Source organism: Echinops telfairi, unplaced genomic scaffold, assembly GCF_000313985.2.
Source record: "Echinops telfairi isolate 266 unplaced genomic scaffold, ASM31398v2 ScPeMD7_7424;HRSCAF=8462, whole genome shotgun sequence".
Classification (NCBI taxonomy): domain Eukaryota; kingdom Metazoa; phylum Chordata; class Mammalia; order Afrosoricida; family Tenrecidae; genus Echinops; species Echinops telfairi.
This window is the reverse complement of record NW_022111324.1, coordinates 9759963-9778671: the sequence shown is the minus strand read 5'-3', so window position 1 is coordinate 9778671 and position 18709 is coordinate 9759963. Positions and strand designations below refer to the sequence as shown.

The 18709-nt window shown below is 43.8% G+C and overlaps 1 protein-coding gene and 1 pseudogene across 1 annotated transcript in view; one reads left to right on the top strand and one right to left on the bottom strand.

Moving 5' to 3' along the window:
* Window positions 1–5403: 5403 nt before the first annotated feature.
* On the bottom strand, window positions 5404–8146 carry LOC101647432 (annotated as a pseudogene).
* The window catches only part of SELL (selectin L), a 32591-nt gene continuing 22028 nt past the window's right edge, over window positions 8147–18709 (top strand). Inside the window, exons 1-5 of the mRNA XM_045297962.1 lie at window positions 8147–8178; window positions 8280–8424; window positions 14666–14747; window positions 16677–17063; window positions 18249–18356. Of these exons, the coding sequence (XP_045153897.1) occupies window positions 8147–8178; window positions 8280–8424; window positions 14666–14747; window positions 16677–17063; window positions 18249–18356 (754 nt within the window). The remainder of the gene's footprint in view (window positions 8179–8279; window positions 8425–14665; window positions 14748–16676; window positions 17064–18248; window positions 18357–18709) is intronic.

Below are 18709 nucleotides of genomic sequence, written 5' to 3'. Positions count from 1 at the left end.
TTATTTGTATTTGTTTGTACTGGAAATAGTTTAACGGTCTAGTGTTTGTCTTCAGTAAAAGTGTTGTAGAGACTTTAATATGTAGATATTAGGGATATTGAGAAGGCAAAGGTTACTTACTTTATCCATCTCTTTGCTTTGAACATTTTCCACTGTTATTTCTGTAGTAAATTTATGTCCAAAAAAGTGAAAATATTGTCTCCTTGTGGGTACGAGCTGGGCTGCTAACCACGAGGTCAGCAGTTTGAAACCACCGGTGGCTCTGAGGGAGAAAGGTGAGGCTTTCTACTCCCACAAAGAGCTACAGTCCTGGAAAACCACAGGGCCTGTCCTACCTCAATAGCAGTGAGTTTGGGTTTTTAGTTACCCAGCACAAATGTTTGAGTGCTATACTACAATGTTTAAACCATGAGGAGGGATAGAATAAAAACAGGAGGGAGGGCTTGCACAGTGCCCGGTTTTTTGTTTGTGTGTGGTATCCATGATGAAAATCTTCCACGTTGGCCAAACGCTCTGATTTTATTTACGCAAAATTGGAAACACATTAAAATACAATATTATAAAAGTCTTTATTGAAAAAAAGAAAAATATGGCTGTACGCTGCTGTCCTACAAAGATATTTTCAGATGTGAAGTGTCTATAAGCCAAGCTCACGGACATCGAGTCAGTTCTGACTCATATAGTTCTTGTTTATTGCATAAGATTGTAAATGTCGGGTACATCTATTGTGTGAAGCAGTTTCCCGCTGGTGTTTGGGAAAGGAAGGGGTCTCTAATGGGCACGTTCCCTTCTTGCTTTATTCTGTATGTCTGGGAGTTCTTGAAGAGAGGAGTGCCTCAATGAGCAACTATTTATGTTTATTCATGAGCAGAGGTGAACATTCCCAACCAATTTCCAGTTACCAAAGCAAGATATTCTCGGCCAGCCATTGTCAAGGCTGTGCCAGCAATGTGAGCATCAGTGCGCTGCCACATGGTCCTTCATCTAGCACGTGTTCAAAAGGAGGGTTCTGAGAACGGCTGCCTTCAGACTGGCAACAGCAAAGCCAACAGCAAGCAGGGATGTGTGCTAATGGTCAGGACCATGAAGGCTTTAAACAGGCAGAAAATTCTGGAAAATGAGAGTGGGGGTGGGGGGGCGTTGTCCAGGGGACAACCAAACACAATAAAACAGAAGCCACTATTATGATCAGGCTACATATGGAATTATTATTTTCTGTAAAAATGTTCAAAAATTGTAAATATTTATTACTGCAAGGTAAATAATTGTATAACATATAAACATGGTGTGTGCTTGAGTTTCATAAGATATTTAAGTTATGACAGCATATTGTATAGTTTTAAATATGTTGTGTATTTATTTAAGTGGATGGCAGGCCCTTTAAATTTCAACAATAAACTTGAGTATCTGTATCTCTGTGTAGAGGCTCTTTCTTTCTTTTTTAATTATTTTATTGGGGGCTCATACAGCTCTTATCACAATCATCCATACATACATTGAGGCTCTTTCTTATAATTTCATGTGGGTAGATAAAATTCATCCTTCTGCATTATACAGTTCAGTAGGTGTTTTTTAGTCAGAGGATTAAAGAACCACCATTACAATCTAATTCCAGTAGATTTTCAACACCTCCACAAGAAAGCCCACATCCACAAGTTCTCTACCTTCCCTTTTCCCCTCCCGAGCGAGGTCCCTGGGAACCACTCTGCTTTCTGTTTATACAGCTTTGCCTCCTTTGGATGTTGCCTGTAAATGGAACCATACACCACGTGGTCTTTTGTGTCCAGCTTCTTTCACTTAGAGCAGTGCTACTCAAAGTGGGTGATACCACTTCCTGGGGGTCACTGAAAGGATTCAAAGGGACAGCAGAAGCAGATACACACACTTTATCCTGGATTAAGAGTTTTTACTTGCCAGGAGGACACTGAGTAACTTTTTTCTTCTTTTTTTCTGAAAAGGGGATGGGAGACCAAATAAGTTTAGGAACCTATGAATCTTAGAGTAATGTTTTCAGGGTTTATCCAAGAATCAGTTCTTCATTCTCTTTTTGTCGTCAAACACTCCATTTTATGGCTTTATCAAGTTTACCCAGTCATCAGCTAGCAGGTATCTGAGTTGTTTTCATTTTTTTGGCAATTATGAATAATACTGACAATATGGCTATAAAAATCATGTACAAAGTTTTGCATGGATAAATATTTTCCATTCTTTTAGGTATATACCTAGGAGTGGGATTGCTGGACTCTATATTTAGCACTTTGAGAAGCCAGCAAACTGTTTTTGAAAGTAACTGTGCTGTTTCACAATCCCAGCAGCAATGTATTCCGGTTCTAGTTTCTCAACCCCTTGTCTACACTTGTTATTGCCTATCTTTCCTACTGTAGCCATCGTAGCAAGTGTGCAGAGGTATGCCTATAAGCTCTTGCTAAAGATTATCTAAATATCATCTTAACACTGTATAGCTATCTGAAAACATATTACTGTCTTAGGTAAAAAACAACAACTGAACAACTAAACCCTTTCTTATCCAAGAGTCTTAGTGTGATGCCAGTCTCAGTTCTGGGTTATTTAACCTCTTCACCTTCATATAGAATGAATCATTCTCTAGAATTAGAGCCAGAGTAATTAAATATTTTTTCACTTGTGAATTAGATGGGGGTCCGACATTTCAAATAACCAATTTTGCATTCAACAGTTTAAACTACTGTCCCCCCCTACCCCAAGAGCTTACCCTACTCCTCCTGTTTGATCCCCTTATTCCTCTTGTGGAAGACTGGACTCTTCTTTACTCACAATAATAACGGTCATCCCTTTAGCCTATTTCTTCACCTCCTCTCCCTCCTCCTCCCTGTCCCCATGGCCACCTTCAAAGTCTGTTCCCTTTGCTATGAATGCCTTTGTCTTTGTGTTTTCTCCCCACCCCTCCTTATAACAGCGATTTAATACAATATTTGTCCTTCAGTACTTGGCTATTTTCATTCAGCAGCATGTTCTCCAGGGCCATCCATGCCATAGGTGCTCCTGGAGTCATCCCTGTTTGTTTGTTTTCAGTGATGCATAGTATTCCACTGTGGGTATGTACCAGTTTCCTTATCCATTCTTCTACTGATGGGTGCTTGGATTATTTCTACTGTGAACAGTACTCGCTATCGTGAACTACAATGGACTTTGTGGATATAGACCCAGCAGAAGAATAGCTAGGTCATAAGCAATTTTTATTCCCAGTGGTTTGAGGTCGTGCCATCTTGGTGGCGGATAGTTATAGTTCCACCAGATGGTTAATGATTGTGAGCATTTTTCATTTTTGTTATCCATTTGGATGCCCCTTTTGGTGAACCGTCTGCTCATGACCTTTGTACATAAGATGAGGTATGGGTCCTGTTTCATTTTTCTAGAAAATGGCATCACCTCATTAAGATAAAGATAAATAACCTAACAAACAAATGGGAGATGCAAATCAAAGTGTGATGAGATGAGACCTTACACTAACAATGAGAGCCAAATTAAAACAAAATCAAACAAAAAAATTGGAAAACAACAAATGCTGGAAAGGATGTGGAGAAAATTAGAAGCTTCACACACTTCAGATGGGTCTCTAAATATCTACAACCATTGTGGAAATACATGTGGCATGACCTCAGACAACTGGGAATAGAAATTCCATATGATTCAGCAATCCCTCAGCCGGGTCTATATCCAAAAGAGTAAGAGTTATGATATGAACACATATATGTATACCATGTTCATCGCAGCACTGTTCATTAAAGCAAGAAGATGGAAACAACCCAAACGCCCATCAGTGAAGAATGGGTAAAGAAAGTGGTCCATACACACAATAGTTGTTAGTGTCCAACCCTCGTGTCCAAGGACTATTGCTAAATGGAGAAAATCAGCCACGTTACTCTTGCAAGACTTAAAAGTTCAGTAAGTTTCTTTAATAGCAAACTATCCCCCAAATCAAAACAAAACAAAAACTCTTAAAGACCCTATGCAGGTTTCTGTGGCTGTAAAACTTTGTGGGAGTGGATGGTCTTGACTTTCTCCCAATGGATGGCTGGTGCATTTGAACTGCCAACCTTGCATTTATCAGTCCAACCCTTACCTGACAGAGCTCCTTAAACTGGCTGACAACAGAGCAAAAAGGAGTCTCTGTGTTAAAACTGTCTGAGAAACTCATGTTGACCAGAGCTGACCATGGTCATGAAAGGTGGTTTTGTTGTGAGGTGCCTGTGGGGTGGTTCTGACCCATAGCGATGCATCACAACAGAATGAAACACCGCCCGGTCCTGTGCCGCCTTCACGATCGTTCTCATGGCGGAGTTGACGCAGCTACTGCTCATGAAAGTAACACATCCTAAAAGCCAGCAGAACAAAGAGAAAAAGAAGCTCTCAGCTTTCCTCCCCTCTTCAAGGTCTCAGCCCCCACAGGCCTCTCACCTGATGACCGTCAATCAGAAGTGGGCGGGGTAGGAGCAGAATGTAAAAATTTGCCTTGAAGATCATAATTGACTCCAGGGCAATGAGCTCTTTTCTTTCTTTTTCCCAAGGTTCTGTAAAGTTCAATATATCCACATTCTTGCTTGCTGCTTGCTCACTCTGGCTCATGAAGCCACTATTATGTAATGCTTACTAGGGTAGCCTTGTAAGTCCAGAGTCCTGGCACCCTGACATATTTGTTCACTAGTGCTATTAACTCCTTTTCCTCTTGCTCCTCAGGAGACAGGATTTAGGTGTATGCACAATCCCATCTGTCTCCGTATTGTCTGTCATATCTTATCTATCTATCTATCTATCTATCTATCTATCTATCTATCTATCTATCATTCTATCTATCTATCATCTACCTATCATTTACCTATTTTATCTCGCGTCCACAGATATGAGATAAAGATGTACATATATCCAGGTGTATCTCTCTATCTATCTATCTTTACATATGTTGTTGTTAGGTGCCATCAAGTCAATTTTGCCTCATAGCAAGGCTGTCTGACAGAACGAAACACTGTCAAGGCATGTGCCCATAGTTGCTCTCTTTGAGCCCATTTTTGCAGCCTTGTGTCAATCTCTCTCCTAGCAGCTCCTTTTCCTTTTGGATGACCCTCCACTTTACCAGGGATAATGTACTTTTCCAGGGACTAGTCTCTTGTGGTAACATTTCTAAAGCACACGAGACAAAGTCTTGCCATCCTCGCTTCTATGGTACATTCTGAGTGTACTTCTTCCCAGACAGATTTGTTTGTTCTTTTGGCAGTCCAGGGGGCTTTCAAAATTCTTCACCAGCACCGTCATTCAAATGCATCCATTCTTCTACGGTTCTCCTTATTTATCGTCTATCTTTCACATGCGATGTGGCAGCAACATACAGAGGCTATGGGGTAGAGTTCCAGGGATGGGCTGGTGGGTTCAAGTCAAGAAGCCAAAGAAATGGGAAGATCCAAGGGGTGGGCCCATGAGCATGGGCATCTGATTCTTGTGGGTGATCTTGATTGTACAGGATGGCTGCATCCATGGTTCCCCATCAATTGGCATGGGGAAGGTTTTTGTGGTGTTAAAGGTGATCTTAGAGCATCTGGCCAGCTGATGTCCAGCAAGCTTGAGCTTGGTATAGATCTAGTCCATCTCAGTGGCACCCTGCAGCCGCTTGTCATGTAAGTCTTGTACCCAGGTTTTCAGGATCTTAGGGTCAGTGATGACTTTAGCCTGTGTACCAAGGACCTGGTTGATTTGGCTTTCTCCATGAGGCCTCTTGGTCTCACCCCGGAGGTGGGAGCCACTGTGCATGCTAGAAATGTCCAGTGCTGCAATGCCTTCTAGGGACAGGTTGCTCAGATCCCGGGGTCTCCCACAGATCGCAACTGTCAAAGACTCCTCCAGCGTTTTGCAGGTTGAGAAGATGGATTCAGATGTGGCAAATTTGAAGTGCCGTGGTTTGTTCTTCATTCTGCTCTTGAACTTCTCAGTATATTCCTTTTTCACGCTATGCAATTGGTGAGCAATTGAGGCATCCACAACACTGGAGAAGTAATCATTGATGATTTGGAAAGGGACTGGGTCACCCTTTTCTTCAGTTCGTTGTGGTCTCATTTCCACAGACCATTGCTCCATACATACCATCTTACTCATCTCTACATCTTTGAGGAGTTCCCCCCAAATTCTGTCCTTTTAGCACCCAGGGGCAACGCAGCGACAGGAGGCACAAAAGACAAGTTAGCTTTGTCAACGGTCTCTGGAAGCCAGCCTACTCTGCGCTCTCGACCGCAATCAGCAACGCCGTGGAAGAATCTGAGCCCCAGCTGAGGACCATCCTTTCGGAGGCTGGAAATCTGTTGAGGGCTTAGCAGAGACTGGGACTTCCAAAGCTTGCTCTCCCCTGTTTGCCGCGACTCTTAGGGCTGGCAAACACGAGAAGTGGGTGGGTATTGGGAACAGGGTCAATCTGCAGAGCCTCAGAAGTGCCTGAATTTAAGTCTTCCATGCTCTTCTGGCTTACCTTGCTTGTTTTGTGATCAGTTCCAGAGGCCAGGACGCTGGGGAAAATGGAAGACGGAGAAGGGATATGATCACAGAACAGCCACAGTCACACTCTGGGCCTGCTACTTGCAGGCAGGCATCGTGATCGCTAGGTGGCACCACGCCCAATGCAACCACTTAAGCTGTGGTAGGTCCGGATCTTTTTCTGATAATAGTCACAGCGCCTGAGCCACAGCCTCCTCGCACCCACACAGGCGGCTGGACACCTAGGTCCTTCTGAGACTTGGCATAGGTGTTGACGTCATGCCAGAAGAAGCCAGCTCCTAGCACAATCACTACGGGTTTGGTAGGCGCAATTGTACAGCGATAATAAGTAAATATTATAGTAAAGTTATAGAGAGCATGAGAGATAAAAGAGATATATAGAAATAAATGGAGTCAGATACATATTATGGTAGCATGCTCACCTCAGCCTCACTTGGTGGTCCACGTGGAGGGAGTGAGAGAGATCTTTAATGCTCCCCAAGCTTTTATACTCTCTCGGGACATTGGGGACGTGCAAGCCCCCACATTACAGGTGAAGACATACGTCACAGGAAAGGGTTGTGCTACAGGTATTACAGTGATGGGAGGAGGTGATCTAGGGACATATGCACGACAGAAGGAGAAGGGATTGGGGGTGTACATGCGGCAAGATAGGCAGCAAGATAGGCGGATCCTAGATTTCTGGTAACAGCTTAACTTGATTTTGGGTCTTCATAGGAACCATTATCAGTTAGGTGTGAACTCCGCCCACAGGAATCAAACTAATGGCCTTTGGCTCCAGAGAGAGGTAATCCATTGTCTCCAGCAGCAGGGAGTAGGCCCAGCCCTGCTGTGGGATGAGACAGCAGTCTGGCAGCAAGTGTCTGACTTCCCCCCAAAATGTCACAAGACATGGTCTTCACGGCACTCTGGTCATGAGCGAGGTACTTACAGAGGTAACAGCTCAGCCCTTGTTTGCAACAAACAGACTGGTCAGGGGGACCTCTTGGGTCTCTACATGTGCTTCCCATTGTCTTTCAGGGTCACCTCCAGGCCCAGCAGCACTAGCAGTGGTACAGCGGTGGCCCCAGCCCAGAGCCACTCAGTTAGGGAGATGGAGCCACTGCCATCGTATTCAATGTCTTTCATCATCTGCTGAGGAGTCGGCCTCAGCTCAGACACATCCCAGTCCAGATAGTCAGCCACTTGCATCATCTGTATGATGATTCTGTCCACTCTGAGCTATCCAGGATCCCACTGCTGTCCATGTTGTGCAGTTTGGAGGTGAAATCCTAGCTTGTCTGCTGGCTGGCCACCCTCCAGGGGGGAAAATAGCAAGAGACATCACTGAGACACGCATCTTCAGGCGCAGCCTTACCTAAGCCGTGACCAGTATGGAAGGATTGAAACAGGTTATTGGGCACGTTATGTACTTCCAAGTAGATTTTCAGCAACTCCCGGAATTTCAGCAACTCCCATGTAGCCCACTAGCATCTCCTTTGAGATAGTAAGTCAACTAGCTATCCTTAGAGAAGCGCTTTAGGACAGCACTGACCTTTCTGGTGGAATATTCCAAGTATTTTTGCAGCTGGGCAAAATCACTGGAGCTTATGAGGCCCCTTGTTTTGGATACCTTTCGATTCTCCTCATAATGGTCCAAAAAGCGACTTTACAGCACCGTGGGCGGGGGCTCTTGAACTTCAGAGTATCCCAAGTCCACTGTCGTCCAGGTTGGTTCTGGCCGCTAGGTGGCACTGATGCTTTGCCCTCTACTGCCGACGTAGGGGTTGGAGGTTACGACTTCCGGCGGGGGGAGGGCGCCACCGCGCGGCTGGAGCCCGAGGGCCAACCCACTCCAGACCACAGCCGCCCGACGCCCACCCGCCTGTACCCCCAAATGCAGGAACTTCCGCGTCCGGCCAGGCCCCGGTGTGCAGTTCACTCCCCCGCGTCTCCCCAAGGTCCCGGGCTGTGCCACTTTCCCCACTTCCTGTGCCCCCATCTTCCCGCGCCCGGGCACAGCGCTGCTTCTCGCTATTTCTCCTCCATGCGAATCTCTTAGTGTCTCCTTCAGTCCATAGGACAAGCTGTTTGTATCCTTTACATTGTGTTGTAACCCATACTGTCGTTTTTAATTTTCACCAGCAAGTGCTTCACATTCACTTATTTTCAGCCAGTAAGGTGGTGTCATGTGCACATCACAGGTTGTTAATAAGCTTTCCTCCCATCCGGATGCCACCCCACGCTTTCACGTGGTCCAGCTTCTCGGATGATGTGCTCTGCCAACAGCTTGAATAAGTATGGTACAAAGGCTGCAACCCGGACACACACCTTGTCCAGTTTTAAACCACGCAGTATTTCCTTGTTCTCTTCCAATGACTGCTCCTTGGCCCATGTACGGGTCCTGGGGAGCACAATGAAACTTTCTGGAATTCCCATTCTTCTCAGTGCTATCCTTAGTTGGCTATGATCCACCCAGGCGCATACCTGTGTATGGTCCATAAGACCTAGTAAACATCTTTCTGGTATTCTCTCTTTCAGCCAAGCTCTAGCTGATGTCAGTAGCGATATCTCCATGCCGTATTCTCTCCTGAATCCAGCTTGAAATGCACTCTTTGAACGATGTTGAACAAAATTTTACTTGCATGTGATATTAATGACATTGTTTGATAATTTTTGCATTCTGCTCCTTTCTTTAGGATGGGCACAAATATGGATCTCTTCCATTCAATTGACTGGGTAGCTATCTTTCAGATTTCTTGGTATAGACTGGTGGGGACCACCGGTGCTTCATTATATTGTTGAAACGTTTCTGTTGGTGTTATGTCAATTCCTGGAGCCTTGCTTTTGGCTAATGCTTTCAATATAGATTTAACTTCTTCCTTTAAGACCATTGGTTCTTGATAAATTTGCTACTTCTCCGCCTCCCTCTTTATTAAAAAGTCATGTTATTGGGGTCTCTTACAGCTCTTAGAACAACACATACATCAATTGTATGAAGTATACTTGTACATATGTTGCCATCATTATTTTCTAAACATTTACTTTCTATTGAGCCCTCGGTATCAGCTCCTCTTTTTTCCTCTCCCCCTCCCCCTCGTGACCCCTTGATAAATTATAAATTGTTATTACTTTCATATCTTACACTGATCACTGTCTCCTTTCCCCCACGGTGTCTGTTGTTTGTTCCCCTGGTTGTGTGTGGTTATGGGTCGATCATTGCAATCATTTCCCTCTTCCTTCCCTTTTCTCCCCACCTTCCCCCTCCCCTCCTGGTATCACTACTCCCATCCTTGTTTCTGGGTTCCTTGTGTCCTGAGCTCTATCTCTTATCTGTATCTGTGCATATGTTCTGGGCTAGCCTGCAGTGAAAGGCAGGACTGGTGTCATGGCAGTGGGGGGTGAGGAAGACTCAAGGAACCAGAGGATTGCTGTGTGTTTCATCGGTGCTATACTATGCCCTGGTTGATTCATCCCTCCCTTGTGACCCTTCTGGGAGGGGATGTTCCATGTCTACAGACGGGCTTGGGATCTCTGCTCCAACTCTCCTCATTCGCAACAATATGGTGTTTGTTTGTTTGTTTATTTTGAGTCTTCTGATGCGTGTTACCCCATCCCGTAGACAACTCATGATCACACAGGCTGGTTTGCTTCTTCTGTGTGGGCTGGTTGCTTCTCTGCTAGATGGCCATTTGTTTAACTTCAAGTCTTTATTAACCCAGACGCTATATCTTTTGATAGCTGGGCACTACCTGCTTTCTTCACCACATTTGCTATGCACCCACTTTGTCTTCAGTGATTGTGCTGGGCGGGTGAGCTTCACAGAATGCCAGGTTGTTAGAACAAAGTGTTCTTGCATTGAAGGAGGGCATATGCAGAGGCCCAAGGAGCCGTGGTGGTGTAGTGGTTATGCATTGGGTTGCTAACTGCAAGGTCAGCCACTCTGAGGGAGAAAGAAGAAGCTTTCTACTCTTGTAAAGAGTTACCATCTCAGAAACTCATAGGAGAACTTCTAACCTGTCCTATAGGGTTGCCATGAGTTGGCATTGACTCAGTGGCAGTGAGTTTGGTTTTTGTATTTTGTAACCACTTAGACCATTATTTAGATCTGATAGAGAAGGAAACTGGGGATGTTTGTTTCAAGATGTGACCTTTCTCTCTCTCCCCCCCCACCCCATTCATGTGTGGAATATAACACACACACAGGGAAAACATACAAAACACAGCTGCACAGCCTACCTCATCAGAACAGTGACACTATCTCAGTCAACTCTCCCTGTGTGGCCCTTTCTTCTTTGTTTCCCTCCTACCTGTTGGCATGGTTGTTGGTTGACCAATTCTTTGTGCTGCTCTGGCTCTATGCATGTCTTCGATCTTCTTTTGATGCTTCTGTGTTGGTCAGGAATCCGCCCATTGTTGTGATGGTGGCTGCTAGGTGCTGTCGAGTCAGTTCTCCCTCAGAGCAACCCATTTTGTCTGTGGAATCCTCGAATATTTCAACTGGAGGCTTGAATCCCCTTCAGTTCTTTCAACTTGAGATACGGTGAGAGTGTTCTTCCTTTTTGATTTTCTAACTCCAGATCTTTGCACATTTCATTATCATACTTGACTTTCCCCTCTCAAGCTGCCCTTTGACATTTTCCGTTCAGCTCTTTTATTTAGTTTCTTCTATTTTCTTTAGCTACTCTACATTCGAACACCAATTTCAAAGTCTCTTCTAACATCATTTTGATCATTTTTTCTTGTCTTTTTAATGACCCTTTGCTTTCTTCATGTATGATGTTCTTGATGTCCTCCCACAGCTCATCAGATATTTAGTGTTCAATGTGTCAAATATTTTCTAAAGATGTTCTCTAAATTCATGTATTTTACCACTTGTGAACTTATGTTAATTTTCTTCAGCTTCAATTTGGCCTTGAATATAAGCTATGGATGGTCTGTTCCAAGATGATCCCTGACCTCGATTTGGCTTCTTTTTGAGCTTTGCCATCACCTCTCCCCACAAATATAACCGATCTGATTCTTGTATAATCCATCTGGCAAAGTCCAAGTGCATATTTGCTGTCTATGTTGTTAAAAAGGTATTTGCAATGAAGAAGTAGTTGGTCTTGCAACATTCTATCATGCGATCCTCATCTTCATTTCTATCACCAAGACCTTGTTTTCCAACTATTGTTCCTTCCTCTTTGTTTCCAATGTTTGCATCCCAATGACCAACAATTATAAATACCTCTTTATTGCATGTTTGATCAATTTTCAGATTGAAAAAGTTGGTAGAATTCTTCAATTTTTTTGTTACTAGTTTTAGTGGACACCTAGTGGTGTAGTGTGCTAATTGCAAGGTCAAGAGTTTGAAACCACCAGCCTCTCTGAAGGAGAAAGTTGAGGCTTGCTACTCCTATAAAGATGTACAGTCTTGGAAACGCACAGGGCAGTTCCCTTCTGTTTTATAGGGTCTACCTATGAGTCAGAAGTGACTTGATGACAATGAGTTGCTTGTTTTTTTGAGAGTTCTAGTGATTCATGCATAAGTTTGAATAATAGTTGTATTAAATGAACTTCCTTGTGAATGTACAGATATCATTCTATCACAGACAGAATGGTGCTTTAAGATATATCTTGAACAACAAACGTGACTCCATTCCTCTTGAATTTATCATTTCGGGCATACTGACCCATATAATTATCTGATTCAAAATGGCCAATTTCAGTCCGTTTCAGCTCATACATGCCTTGGATGTTGATCTGTATGAGTTTTATGTCATGATTGACCACTTTCAATACTCCTGTCATCAATTTCATACCTTCCATCTTTGGTTTCTAACATTTTAATGGATGCTTGCTGCTGTTTCTTCTTAATCAGGGTCCTGACCCATCAGTGCGTGAAGGTCCAGGAAGCTTTCGTGCATCCGTGTCGTCAGGGTCGGCTCTATTTGAGGGGGCAGCTCTTCCCAGACAGATTTTGAGCTGCCTTCCTGGACCATGCCTAACAGTGTGGTGCCGCTAGTCACGAGGGCTCCAGCGGCTAGCCCTTCCGAAGTAGTCTGTTCCTTCTTCTTAGTCTGCTCTTTGTCTGGAAACTCCGCTGAAACTGGCTCACCAAGGTGACCCCGTTGATATTTGACATACCGGTAAGGTAGCTTCCACCCCTGTTTACTTCATCACGCTTCTGTTTCAAGAACTGTGGCACTTTCTTTCAGGCAGTTCAGTGCAGTGGTTTTGAGGTCATATTATAGGTCCTGTGAAGTCTTCACTCACATTGTATACTTAGAAGTTTAAAAGTGCTTTCCTCTAAGAGCAGAAAACTCTTCTGTTTTGGGACCTTAAGCTTAGGAAGTTAAGTGCCATGAATAAGAATTACCACTAGGGGAGTGAGCAAGGAAAAAGGAAGGAGAATTAATGAAAATTACTCAAGTCATTCTCCTCAAGTTTGGCCAACTTTGCAATTTGTCCCAAATAGAGCTGATGGTGTGATGTTGGCAGTTATCAAGACGTTTACCGTGGATAGCTAAGAGTTGGTCTAGCGCTTATCTAGCGTTTATCACAGGACAAGTGAGAGGAAAGAAATAGACAGAAAGGAAATAGGAAAATGGAGAAAAGGAAAAAGAAGAAGGGAAAAGAATGGAAGGAGAGGAGACGACAGCAATCATTAATGCGCTCCAGCTCAGCTACCATGAACCCTGGTGGTGCCATGGCTTAAGCATTGAGCTTAAAGGAAGGCAGTCCAAATCCACCATCCACTTGAAGCAGTTCTGGTTTGTCCTATCTTAGGGCTAAGTATGAATTAGCACTCACGGCAGTGGGTGGGAAGGCCCTGTGGTTTAGGTCAGCACAGGAGCTCAGTGTTCTCCGGAGAGGCAATAGAGGTCAAGAAAACACAAAAATATAAATAAAAACAAAAACACAAATCAAAACCCACTTTCAGGGAACCAATCCTGACTCACAGTGACCCTATCAGACTAAGCAGAGCTGCACCCCAGGGTTTCTGAGACTGTCATCTGTATAGGTGCCAACAGCCTCATCTGTCTCATCTTTCCACGGAGCAGCGAGTGGATTTGGACCCTAGATCTTGTGGTTAGCTGTGCCTAACCCACAGGGTGACCAGAGTTACTTTAGGCTAAGAAAGGCGGGTGGGGGGAAGAGCAAGAAGAGAAGGAGGAAGGGGAGGGGTAAGAAGAGAAGGAGGAGGAGGAGCAGGAGAAGGAGGATGTGAGAGCAAACCTTTTTGGTGTCCGGTCAGCACAGCCTCCATGCAGCACAGTGGCACTGCCCTGGGTCAAGGACCAGAGCCCCTGCTGCTGCAGAACTAGGGAGACACTGAGCACAGCCATGGTGAGCCTGCCAGCCTAAAGAGTCTTAGCTTCTCAGACTGAGCCTTTTCTGGGGGTTGTAGAGGCAGGTGGCAAAGGGCAAGAAGCAACTTGTCTAACTTTTGATAAAAAGCAAACAAACAACAGAAAAACTTACAACGTGCTTTGTGATCCTAGATTTTGCCTCTTAGGGATGCTATGCTGTTTTTTCTCTCCTTGGCTTTGTCTCTGCTGAGATTCTTGAAGAGGTGCTGTCTTGTTGAAGTTAGCATTGTTGTATCTAAACACTGGTTACGTGAGAAATTACATGATTCAGAAGGTGTGCAAGCAATGTGTGATCTTGTTAGTTGAGTTGCTAAAAAATGCATTTCTTTTATTTGGGAAAAAAATGAACTAGTTGTGTTTTTTTTCTGTTGGGTTACCTAATTCCTTTAGGTATTTGAGTCATAATTAAGAGTAAAGTTACAACATCAAATCGCAACATCGTTAGGTCATTACTTACCAGAAAGCACTTTAAAAAGATACATACTAAATATCAACTAGTGTCATGTAACAGCTAAGGAGGAAAATAGGTACAAAAATTACTGACACCTATTGGGTAGTGGGAAAATTATTGTCAACATGAAAAAGATGAGTCTGTTCCGAGGGAAAGTTCCCATGCTACTTTTCCACAAGTCCGAGGAACTGCCGCAGATATGCTTAGTAGATATACATGTTCTGTTTTGCAACTACCGCAGATATGCTTAGTAGATGCACACATTCTGTTTTGCATTTTAAGACAGTTGAGGTGCCCCTTCAAGAGCTGGAAACTTATGGTTTCAGAGTATCAATTTTAATATAATTTTGTGCTTTATTTGCAGATATTCCCATGGAAATGTCAGAACCCTCAGAGGGCCTGGTGGGACATCTTCAGATTGTGGGTCTGGACACTTCTCTGCTATGGTATGTTGTGGCATTTGTGTGTTTTAAACACTTTTTACTTGGGCTTGTTTATCTTAAATACTACTAGATGTACATAGTCTTGGGGGGAAATTATTAGGTCGACAGCTATGAGTTCTACCCTTTGAATGACGGTCTGTTTCCTCCCTCTTAGCTTAGCACTTTCCCAGAATCCTAACCTTATCCTAGGAGTCCCTAGGTGGTACACTTGAGAACTCTCTGAAGAGCTGGCAGTTTGAACCCAGTCAGAGGTAGCTCAGAAGACAGGTTTGGCAACCTGCTTCTAAAGGCGTACAGCCTTCAAATCCCATGGTGTTGTTCTCTCAGCACATGGGGTCACCAGGAGTTGGCATTCCATCTTCCCTTGTCCAGGCCTCTTGCTGCAGGGGTCAAATCCTAGTCATTCTGCAAACGTCTTTAATTATGAAGGAATGCAGTCAATGAAGAGAGAGCTAGTAAGACACTTAAAATCCGTACTAAGTATTTAGCATTCTACTTTCGATTTTTTGTTAGCAAATGGTTCATTCTACACCACTGTCAGTTTTACAGTTAAACTGTGAACTTCTTGAGGGCAGGAGCCATGATGTATCTCTTGCTCGTTATTTTATTTTTCAGCCTTCTCTTATTGATGTGACTGTTGGTGGCGGGAGGAGGGTGTCTGGCTCTTGAAAAGTCTTTAATTACTCTTTAAAAACTCTTTCCCATTTCCTAACGAAGCTTCTGCCTTCCTACTCCCTATCTGTGCTTCTGAATGCTGAGTTAGGAGACATGCCTACTCTGCCCCCTTCCAAACAAACACATTCTTGTATCCCGCCTGCCTGTGCCCCCTGTGGAGCCTGGCATTCTTATTCCAGGGATGTCGACCTACTGGCTCCATACAGCAAACACTGTTCTAGGTGCTGAAGATACCTCTGTGAGCAAAGAAGTTACTTCTCCTTTGGAACTTCACTCTAGCGGGAAATTTCCTTTAAATGCTGTTCAAAATATTTATTTTATGATGTTCTTTATCCATGAATCATCCCTGGTTACCACCTCACTATTCATGGCTGATCTCTTTATTTTGATCAAGATGAATTGTATCTTTTTTGTCTCTGTTATTCCCTTCTCATACTTTTTTGGGAAAGCATAAGAATTGGTGTATGTTTTCCTTGGTATTTCTCTTTGGTACTTGCCCTACACATTGTGGAAATGCAGCACATGCCGATGCCTGTGAAAACTTTCATCTTCCTGTATGTAAGAGTGTTTCACATGCTTAGGATGGTATATATCACCGGTGGAGTCATTGAGTAGTTGTGTTTGTCAGTTTTCCTCTAAGCCCTCATACTGGAAGCTCCTATATAATCACTTAGGAGCCTGGGAGGCATCATAGTTAAGCACTCAGTTTCATGAAAGATCAGCAGTTCGAACCCACCGGTCACTCTGTGGGCGAAAGTTGAGGCTGTCTGCTTTTGGAAAGAGGCAGAGCCTTGGAAATTCTATGGGGGCAGTTCTACTGTGTCTTACAGGGTTGCTATAAATCAGAAGAGACACAACGGCAGGGGGCGTTGTGTTTTTGTTTTTGCTCGTATATGATTTTAAACTTAGATTCATTTTAAATGACGGATAGCCACTAGGTCAATGAAATGCAAGCTTCCAAATCCCTTAGATTAAATTTCACTTGACAGAATTTTGAAGGGAAAAAATCTTTTTATAAAAACAAATCTGTGAATGTCACCAAATTTGTCTAAAACCGAGTTAGAAATAGGAGCACTTTATTAAGGCGAAAACCCCAAAAGCCTCAGTTCTCCTTCAGATCTGCAGTCAACTCTTCGGCAGCCCAGAGAGGGTGAGCACAGCTGTGGGTCTTGGGTCCTTCGGCTCCCAGTGAATGAGCTCTTCGGTCTGTCCAGCTGTAACATGACATACGTCTATGTTGTTCCCCTTGTCTTCCAGACTTCATGGCTTATCGTGGAACTGACGGCTGGACTTACCATCATTCAGAAAAGCCCATGAACTGGGTAAAGGCTAGAGCGTTTTGCCAAGAAAGTTACACGGATTTAGTTGCCATACAGAACAAGCGGGAAATCGAGTACCTGGAAAATACACTTCCTGCTAAGCGTACTTACTACTGGATTGGAATCCGGAAGGTAGCAGGGGTTTGGACTTGGGTGGGAACCAACAAGTCTCTCACTAAAGAAGCCGAGAACTGGGGGCAAGGGGAGCCCAACAATAAGAAGAGCAAAGAGGACTGTGTGGAGATCTATATAAAGAGGTCCACAGACACAGGAAAGTGGAATGATGACTCGTGCAACAAGCCGAAGATAGCCCTCTGCTACACAGGTAGGGAGCGACCAGACTGGACACACGCACACACACACCCCTGCTCCAACGCAGCGAGTGATGGGAATGATTGGACAAACCTTGTGGAAATGTTAGGGAATAGAGCAAGTTGTTGGCTCCTCCAAAAAATCTTATCCTCCAAGCCTGAATCATGTCACTTGTGAGGATTTTCAGTGTTTGAGGCTGACCTTTACACCCCAAAATGATTCCCCCAAGTGATGTGACATAAAAATGCTATGTAAATGTTGAAGGTAAGAAGGAAGAGCTAGGTATCTGGGGTTCTTGGTATCGAGGCAGGGGAGTGGAAGCATGGAGATAAGCAAAATGATAACTTCGACGCCCAGCAGTGGTTTCCTCATTGCAACATATGGGGCTAGGTGCTACCGAGGAGTGCTGGTGGTGCAGCGGTTAAAGCAATCAGCTGCCAACGTCTCGAAGCCACCAGCCTCTCCTTGGGGGGAAACGTGACAATCTGCTCCTGTGAAAAGTACAGCTTGGAAGCCCTATGGGGCAGTTGATTGTTAGGGGCCGTCGTGTCATTCTCCATATACAGATCCTTCATGTTCCTATGTAATTCTCCATGACGAGACACTGCACTATCCTTGGTGCATGAACATTTCTGTAGAAACCACTAAAGCTGTTCCAAAACAGTCAGAATTTACCAAGCAGATTTCAACCAGGAAACACAGGAACTTGGTCTTTTGCAAATTGGACTCCCTGATAATTTTAGTAAGTTTGGACTTTAAAAGAATTTAAATTTCACTTAAAAAAAAAAACACAAACAAAGCAAGGGATGGATAGACACACTGCAGAAATGATCAGAATCAAGGCATTATTTAACTTACAAAAGTAGTTGTAAGTTAAAATAAAGTCATAAGTTAAAATTTAAAATGTAGTTCTAAGAGTTTCCATGAATACCACTGTTTCCTTTCTATGTAACAGAGTATTACTATTGGTAAGTTCATTCTTAGTGCAAACTAATGATTGCGGCTTTATACTAGGGCGAATATACTACATAACTAAAAATCATAGCATATGACTTTTCTATAAAATGGTATGAATGCAAAAAGAAACCATACTCTTTGTTAAACTAGTCTCAGACAAAAGTTACCTATGTCTAAAGAAATGACTGAGTACTAAAATACAACACATTAAAAATATTTCCCCCCTCTGATTTCGTTACAGCTTCTTGCCAGGCCTCATCATGTAGTGGTCATGGGGAATGTGTGGAAACCATCAACAATTACACCTGTAACTGTGCTGCGGGGTACTATGGGCCCCAGTGTCAGTATGGTAAGGCCCTTTCCCTTTGTTGTTTTTCCTCTGCAGTCACAGGGGTTACAATTGCTTCGAGAAACTGGCCAGGACAAAACAATACGAGCCGTTCTGAGAATTGGGAAATTTCTATGAGAGAGAGAGAGAGAAGCTATACTTTTGCAATGTGTGTTCTTTTCTGTCCAGATTTCATAACCCAGCATGACACTTCAGTTCACGTTTCAGCAAGTCTTCTCCAGTGCTGCCAAGGACATGGTGTGGGGATAAGCGCAGGCAGGGCCACACTACTGAGCTGCAGGTGGTGCGTAGACTGCTCCTCTTGAGGCGCTCCCAGTCTCATGAGTTTGGGAATTAATTAGAAGTCTGATGAG